General features: G+C 53.8%; 1 protein-coding gene across 2 annotated transcripts in view; it reads left to right on the forward strand.

Moving 5' to 3' along the window:
- NEURL1B (neuralized E3 ubiquitin protein ligase 1B) overlaps positions 1 to 7,696 on the forward strand; it is a 34,145-nt gene extending 26,449 nt beyond the window's left edge. For both annotated transcript variants that reach the window (XM_045551157.1, XM_045551158.1), the window contains 3 exons: positions 3,925 to 4,644; positions 6,613 to 6,738; positions 7,120 to 7,696. In XM_045551157.1, the coding sequence (XP_045407113.1) occupies positions 3,925 to 4,644; positions 6,613 to 6,738; positions 7,120 to 7,364 (1,091 nt within the window). In that variant the 3' untranslated portion in view covers positions 7,365 to 7,696. The remainder of the gene's footprint in view (positions 1 to 3,924; positions 4,645 to 6,612; positions 6,739 to 7,119) is intronic.
- The last annotated feature ends 1,129 nt before the right edge of the window (positions 7,697 to 8,825 follow it).

The raw sequence follows: 8,825 nt of genomic DNA on the forward strand, positions 1-8,825 counted from the left end.
TCACTTTCATCAGGCCCAGAGTGGGCTTGGAGACCAGCCACAGGTAGAAGCTGGGTAGTCTCGGTACTCTCCCTTGGTGGCCTGTTGACGCTGCTGGATTTCTGCCTATAGCTGGCTGCTTTTCCACGGGAGAAATGCCCCTTGAGCAGTGGACTCTGGAGTGTCCAGCCTAGGCCAGCCCTGTGCCGTCGTGGGCCTGTCAGGCCCTATGTCCAATGGGGACAAAGCTCCTTGCATAGAGATAGTGAGGACATGTAGCCTTTTCTGAGGGGCTGCCACGTGCCAGGTACCAGGCACAGTGTCACACTCATCGTAACCCAGCCTTGCAAACACACCGAGCTTCCGGCGCCTCGGAGCCTTTACACGTGCTGTCCTCTGTGCCTACAATGCTCACTCCACTCTCGCACGGCCACCCAGGCCTCAGCCCTTCACCACCATCAGACAGGCCTTTTCTGGCTCACTCTTAGGCCCCACTCGGACCAGGTCCCCTTTTATACACTCTCAGAGAATCTCACCTCTGTCACTCCTCAGCTGGGTCACTCACCTTACCTCTCAGCACCCCCCACTTACCTGTGCACAGTGGCTCTTGGGGGCACTCGCCAGCTCTCTGTAAGATGGCCTCATTAGCGTCTGTCTGTCCCACTGGAACGGAGCTCCGTGAACACAGCACCCAGACCTGTGTGTTGCCCCGTTCACCCAGTGCCCAGCAGCACCTGGCACGTGGTAAGTGCGATATACATTTTAGTGAGTAAATGCTAAAGGAATGATGATCATAATTAATGTTTTGAGCACTTAAGGCCATGCTCTGTTATACTCTTCATAAAAGTAATTTAACCTCCGTAACACCGTGGTGGGGAAGGGGAGCTTACCGCTAACATTCTCCGAGAAGCTGAGGCCTCAGGAGGTGAAATGACTTACCTAAGGTCACATGGCCAGGAAGGGCCAAAACCAGGACTGGAACCCAAGTCTGCCCACTCCACAGGCCATGCTCTTAATGAGGATGCTGCCCTGAAGGACAGGTTCCTGTGTGAGCCGCTGGGGCGAGGAGAAGCACTAGGGGTTGGGGGAAAGGCAGAGTGTGTTGGCAAGAGCAGGGCCCAGAGCTAGCAGAGGCCCAGGGCAAACCAGGGCCAGCGCCTTTAAACTTAACCTGGCGGGGCGACTGTGGGCCGGCAGGGAGCTCTGGGAAGAGTGCATTATACCACGAGACCCTCAGAAACATCCACTTGTCTAAAATGCCTTTTCAAAAAAGTGCTTGGTTTATTCTACCTTTGTACATACTTTTTTTCTGATTACAAAATTAGTATATGTTAGAGAAAAATGAGAAAACCAGAAAACTATAAAAAAGCAAATTTCCACCCAGAAAGAACCACTCCCAAATTTTTTATGTATTTCCTTCTTATATTTTTCCTATGCATCCTATGCGCACATTTCTAACAAAGGTAGAATCAAACCATTTGTTCAGTTTTGTATCCTCTTTTGTTCATTTAATGTTTTATCAAGGACATTTTCCCATATTATTAAATATTAATTAAAAACTTGATTTTTAAAAATACTGATGTTTTTCTGATAAAAATTTGTAGTGTACATGTTTACTGTAGGAAAATTGGGTAATACAGAAAAATCTGAAGAAAAGCCCTTCATAGTCTCACCCCTGAGAGATAATTACCATTAACATTTTCTTATATTTCTCTCCAGCATTTGATTTCCTATGCACATAAATAAAACAATACGGACAGATATAGACACATAAGCACACACATACACATTTTAAAAGAACCAAACTGAAAATGCAGTTCTTTCCTGAAGCTGTGGGGAAGCATCCTCAAAAGCAAAGTACACACACTCAGATGCCCACAGAGCCCCAGCAAGTAGCTGAGCCGGTGCAGAGGCCACCTCGGGGCCACAGGGAAGGAGAGATCAAACCACCTCAGTAAGAGGGCAAGCTGTAGCGCACGGTGGCCATGCTAGAATTCAGGCCCTGTTAGCAGACCTGACTTCCCAAGAGAAGCTATACATCCAGTTGAAGTGAAAAGTGTCTGGGGTGGAGGCGGGTATATCAGACTCTCACAGGGCCTGGGGCATACAGTTTGAAAAAGCACGTTCATTATTATGATTTCATTTTATAGTTGGAAAACTAAAGAAGAAATTTGTGTGTGTGATACAAACTACAGAATAACATTTCACAAAATCTTGGCTAGAGAGGGGTCTGTTTAAAAAGTTTGAGAAACACTATCTTGTTAACTTATTATGGGTTAACAAAAACATTTTTATCAGTAAAAAAATCTTCAAAATATTTTAATGACTGTTTCTTTCCCTGATTTGTTATTCGGTGTAGCAGTCTCTTCTAAGACCTCATTCATTCATTCATCCAATAAACTATTAATAATGAAGGCTGTTTGTCAAGCACTCTGCTAAGCTCTGAGAACACAGTGGTGGACAAACTGGCATAGACCCTGCCTTCCAGGGATTCTCATTCTAGCTAGGGAGACAGAAAATAAACGAGTAATCTACCAAAGTATGAAGATCTCTACTACCTGGATAAACAGTATCTTTATTTTGCTTTGTTATGCAACTAATATAGAATCAAGAACATCTTTTCACAGTGTAAGATTGTTGGATGGTCGGCACCAGAGAAAGAAAGATGAGTAGGTTGAAAGGGTTAAGCAAAGAGGCTTTATTGGAGCACTCCAGGGTGAGGGTCCCAAGGGAGGGACCTGGGCAAGGTTCCCCGGCCCAGGAGAAAGCAAAGAGGCTTGGGAAGTCGCAGCCGTCTGGGACTGAGGCAAGGGTATTTATATGCAGTGAGGGGCATAAGTGGAGGGGGCTTTTTCTGGGAACAGTGGCAGGTGCTGTTTTCGGCCCAGTGCCTAGATCACAGAAAGCAGAATGTGGTTGAGCCCGGGCTGGGGTGTTCAGCTAACCATGACAGGATGTAACTCTGAGGCAGGCTTTTGCCTGACACCGCAGAGAGTAATCTGCCTTTAGCAGTGTTTCTCTTTTTTTTATTGGGGAGGGGATTCCCACCGCCAGCCTTACACACAGCACTAAAAATTACTCAAAAATATTTTCATAACTTTTTAAGAAGTTTCCCTTCCTCTTCCGTTGTTATAGAATGAGTGGATCTCTTGTAAAGACCTTGTTTCTTCAATGCTTAGAGACCTGCCCAGGGCCAGGCTGTGCTCTGTGCTGTGGACACAGCAGTGAGGACAGGCCCAGGTCCTCCCTCCTTTCAGAGGCAGCACGTGTTGAAGAGCCCAGACTCTGGAGCCAGACAGCCTGGGTTCAAGCTGTGGCTTTGCCACTTAGTAGCAGTGTGGCCTTGGTCACGTTCCGCAGCCTCTCTGTGCCTCAGCTCTTTCTTAGCTCAATGGCTAGTAACCGTACATACCCCTCAGGGTGGTTGTGATGATTAAATGAGATAACATGTGAAAGGAGCTTATAAGTACCTGTCACATGACAAGGCCACAAATACAGGTTTGCTCTATTTATTGGAACTTACGTTCCAGTTGGGGAGACAATAAAGGATTTTCAGATGCCCTTTGAATGTTCAAAAGTATGAAAACCTGTAAGGGAGGGGAGGAGGAAGGACAGGAGGGGGAGAAAAAAGGAAGCAGGAAAAAGGGAATGGAGGAGGGAGAAAAAAGGCAGGAAAGAGGGAGGGAGAGAAAAGGCGGAAAGAAGAAGAGAGAGAAGGTGGAGAGAAAAGGAAGGAGGGGTGGAAGAAGAGGACGGAGACAAGGAAAAGGAAGGGCAGGAGGGAGAGAGCAAAGAGGAAGGAGGAAGGGCCCCTCTGCCCACCCCAAAGGTAAGAGCGTGGCAGGTGAGCCATCGATTGTGCTTAACCTAGTTGAGGGCGGCGCGGGGGCGGGGCTCCCGCGGGCCACGCCCCCGCGCCCACGCGGTCCCCTCCGTCCCGCGCAGAGAGCACGTTCGCCGACACGCTGACGCCCACGCGCTTCAGCCACGCCCGCTTCAGCGCCTGCCTGCCGCCCGGCTGCCACGACGCGGCCAACTTCGACAACAACGAGCTCGAGAACAGCCAGGTGGTGGCCAAGCTGGGCCACCTGGCGCTGGGCCGCGCCCCGGGCCCGCCGCCCGCCGACGCCGCGGCCGCCGCCATCCCGTGCGGGCCCCGCGACCGCCCGCGGCCCGCGTCGTCGCCCGCGCTGCTCGAGGCCGACCTGCGCTTCCACGCGACGCGCGGGCCCGACGTGAGCCTGTCGGCCGACCGCAAGGTGGCCTGCGCGCCGCGGCCCGACGGCGGCCGCGCGCTGGTCTTCTCCGAGCGGCCCCTGCGGCCCGGCGAGAGCCTGTTCGTGGAGGTGGGCCGCCCGGGGCTGGCGGCGCCCGGCGCGCTGGCCTTCGGCATCACGTCGTGCGACCCGGGCGCGCTGCGGCCCTCCGAGCTGCCCGCCGACCCCGACGCGCTGCTCGACCGCAAGGAGTACTGGGTGGTGGCGCGGCCCGGGCCCGTGAGGAGCGGCGGCGACGTGCTCAGCTTCACGCTGCGGCCCGGCGGCGACGTGCTCCTGGGCGTCAACGGGCGCCCGCGCGGCCGCCTGCTGTGCGTGGACACCACGCAGGCGCTCTGGGCCTTCTTCGCCGTGCGCGGCGGTGCCGCCGGCCAGCTGCGCCTGCTCGGTGAGTGCCCCGCCACCCTGCCACCCCGAACCCGACGCCCCCAGCCCCTCGCCAGTCCCGCCTCCCCCCCGCCCCTGGCGGCTGCCACCCCCTAGGCCAGCCGTCCCCTCCGTGAGCGCCCATCGCCGCCACCCTGCCCTCGCAGAGCGCCCTGAGAACGCGCATTTCTGACAACTGCCCCGGGCACTTGGTGCTCCCTGGACCGCATTTGTAAACCACCGGCCAGATGGGTAACTGGCTGGTCCCAGGGCTTGGCAGGCTGCACGCAGTCCGTAAATGGCCGGTGCGATTATGATTTGTCATATTAGGGTGTTTTAATTTATGTGATGCATATCAAGCGTGGGAGGGGGAAATACATTTAACTACGCGTGAAAGATGAAGTGAGAACAGCGCCCTCGGCATCGAGTGAAATGGAGACTTGACCGGTCCTGTTTTGAGATGATTCTTGCCGTCGTTTTCACGCCCCAATGGGTAGGAAGCGCCCACAAGCTGTGGGCAAGGCCCTGGGCTCCAGGACAGGGCCAGCAAAGGGCAGGACCAGACCGTGCTGGACAGGAGGTCACCGACACCCAAATGGAGGGCACCACGGGTGACATCTGCCACAGAAGGGGCGCGTCGCCCCTGCTTGGTGGATCGAGGGTGGTGGTCAGGGAAGGCTTCCCAGATGGCACAGCTCCAATTTCGTGGTTCAAGAAGTAAAGTCCAAATAATAACATCCAGTCAGTATTTCATTGCTATCTCGTTAAATTTTATCCTCCTGATAACCCTATGAAATCGGTGTCCCTATCCCCATCTGGTAACAGGGCTGCAGCACAGAGAGATTAAGTAAATGGCTGTTCCAGAGCCACACAGCTGATCAGCAGGTGGAGATGTTCGATCAGAGACTCTCCTGAGCCCCCATCTCCGTCTGTGTAGATGGCGAGGAACACTTGCATCGTGGGGTTGTCATGAGGATGAAATGATGTGGTGCATATGACACCTTCAGCAGGGCCTGACACCACCCTGCGTGTAACCAGAGACAACAGAAACGCTTGCTGTCTGAGTGACGGCAGAGGAGCCGGTGGCGGCTGTGGTGGTTTGGACGTTTCGGTTTTTTGTTTTGTTTTTGGTTTTTGGTTTCGTTTTTGGGTTTTTGAGGCACCATCAGTGACAGTTATCATCTCAGCCTGAGATGAGTTACCCATTGTCCATTCATCCTCAAGTCGGGTAAGGGAAGGGGCATCTCCATCCTGCAAAATAACCTATTATTGTCTATTTCCTGGACCAACAGTGAGCTTGAGGAAAAAGACTGACCCATGTTGAACACTAGTAGTCAGGGATCTTGTAGTTGCAAGAGACAAAAGCCCAAAGTGCCCTAGGCAAAAAAAGGAAATTTATGGGTACACATAACTCAAAAGTCTGGGAGTATATTGGGTGGCTTCAGGAATAGCTGGATCTAAGTGTTGAAAGAATGTCATCAGGGTCCCATCTCTCTCTTCCTCTCAAAGTTCTTGCCTCTGTGATGGCTTCACTCAGGCAGGCCCTTGCCACAGGGTGGCCGCTCCAACTCCAGGCTTACCTCCCAGTGGAATGAGCCCCTTCTTTCCCAGCAGTTCTGGCGGAAGTCTCAGAATTGGGCCTCAGTGACCTTATTTGGGTTATAGTCCCTTCCCTGAACCACTACTGAGACCAAGGAGTGGAAGTTCTTATTGGCCAGGCCTGCATCGTGTGGGGGAGGGTGCAGCAGTACCCCAAAAGAATATCCCGGTGCTATTCCTGAAAGAAACGGGAGTGGAGGCTGGGAGGGCAGAGGACAAATGTCCGCCATGCTTGTGTGACCTCATCAGTCCTTAGCAGAACCCTGGGAGGTGGCTCTGGTCCTCTCATTAGACAGATGGAGAAGCTCAGGTGCGAAGTGGTGAAGAGCCAGGGACTGGCAGGGCAGGTCCCACCTCCCGCTGCCTCTGATGGAGTCTCTTTGGATCTCAGGTACCCTGCAGTCCAGTCCTGGGACCACGACTCCATCAGGGTCCCTCAGTGGCTCTCAAGACGACAGTGATTCAGATATGACCTTCAGTGTCAACCAGTCCTCCTCGGCATCTGAGTCATCCCTGGGTAAGGAAATCCAAACCCTGGTAGGAACAGGGGCTGGCGACTGGCCTGGCCCCTTCGGCTGGGCCCTCCCAGGGCTGAGCAGGGCGGCTGCCTCTCCCCTGCATCCCCTCTTTCCCTCAGTGGTATGTTCAGCTGGAGGCAGGAGAAACGTCTAGATAGGGCATCCCAAAGGGTGGTGATGGGGCATTTTATCTTGGCACTTGGGGGGGCAATAGAAGGGTAGAGAAAGGTGCAAAACCTGGAAGGTAAACTAAAATCCCTATCTCCCCCAATTGTTGCCCCACCGGTTCCCCCAAGAAGCTCTGCGTCCTCGGGGTTGGCCCAGCAGAGCCCACTTGGGAGATGCAATATTAACACATGTCCTGTTCTCTGTTTCGGCAGTGACAGCCCCCAGCTCCCCACTGAGCCCCCCAGTGTCCCCTGTGTTCTCCCCACCGGAGCCAGCAGGCAGCAAGAACAGCGAGTGCACGGTGTGCTTCGATGGCGAGGTGGACACGGTCATCTACACATGTGGACACATGTGCCTGTGCTACAGCTGTGGCCTGCGGCTCAAGCGGCAGGCCCGGGCCTGCTGCCCCATCTGTCGGCGGCCCATCAAGGACGTCATTAAGATCTACAGGCCATAGCTTGGCCTGGCCACGGGCCTCGGCCGGAGCAAGGTCACCTTTCTGAAGCCCCCCTGGGCCGGGCAACCACCATGGCTTCCAGGGAGTCCAAGGGCAGCAGCCGTCTCTCCGACGCTGGGCAAGGCGTGACAATCGTGGAGAACAGGCCCCGGGGGTCTGAGCCCGGCAAGGTTTGCTTCTGGCTCAAAAGTGCTTTGCCCCCAAAGGCCATCCCGAGAGCAAGCTCAGGAACTGCCTGGCAGATCACCCTTTCCCTTGGTGACCTTTCAGCTGGGAAACAGCATCTTCTGTCTGTGCAATGCTTCTTTCTGGGTTGGGCTGAGTGCGTGAGAGAGAAGGGGCGGGGCGGGAGGGGCCAGAGACTAGGGAGAGAATGTGTGAGAGAATGAGAGAGGGAGGACGCGTGGGGTTGTGTCCAGGTATCCTGGCTCTGGAGCTTACCGAACGCTGCGGAATGTGCGGTCCGGAGCCCAGATGTTAGCGTGACTAGAAATCGTTCACTTTCCGGGGTTGTGACGGAAGCTGGTTTTGAATGTATGAAGCCTGAACCCAAACAGAGCTCCCTTGGATGGTATAGGAAAGAGACGCTCAGATTTCCTAAGGGGAGGCAAAAATAACTCATTGTTTACAGCTCCAAAGCAGCCACTCCTTGAGGGGAAGGCGGGTGGAGAACATCAGAGAACAGTTCACTTGTTTGGTTTCTTACGCAGTCCCCGACGCGTGCTGCAGCTGAGCGCTCTGGCCTTGTCATCTTCCCCCCTTCCCCGCAGACAGGCTAATAATAAGCACATCGCACCTTCACCCCGTCTCTGGAGGCTTTCAGTCTTTGTAACCCCCTCCAAGAAGAAGAGGAGCAGCAGGTTCTCTTTTCCTGGGGGAGGGAAAGAATCCTAGAGGCAGGTGACTCGCCTGGACTTGGAAATGCCACTTCATAGCGCAGACAGCTGTCCACGTTTCCTGTTGGAACCCTGGGCCTGGCACTGACCAGGTGTTGTGGGCACTTCCAGGGTGACCTCCTGGCAGGAGTCGGAGGAACCAGGACTTCATAACTGATCCTTGTTCTGATTCTCAGTTCATCCTCCTCTGCTGGTTACTGACACGTTAACTGATAAGTCTGTGAACTATAATGCACAGTAACTGAAAGTGCTGGCCTTGTGGTTCTCCCTTCCCAGGCCTACTTGCTGGTGTTTCCTGAGGCCCTGGTCCTACTACCCCGTCACCCCTGCCCATCTCTGCAGACTCCCAGACCACACCTGGCCCAGGCCTGCTCCTGCCTTTTTGTCCCCAGTTCTGGGCTCCACCTCTGCCCTGTTCTGTGTTATACCTTTAGGAAAGTCCCTTGGCCTGTCTATGTTTCAGTTTCCTATGGGAAGTTTAGAATCTGACCACTCGAGCTCTTACGAGGACCAGCACGACATTCTAAAAAGCCTGAGACACCTTGCAAAGAAAAAGTATCATTTT

The sequence above is a fragment of the Lemur catta genome, chromosome 5 (assembly GCF_020740605.2).
Source record: "Lemur catta isolate mLemCat1 chromosome 5, mLemCat1.pri, whole genome shotgun sequence".
In the NCBI taxonomy this organism is placed as follows: Eukaryota; Metazoa; Chordata; class Mammalia; order Primates; family Lemuridae; genus Lemur; species Lemur catta.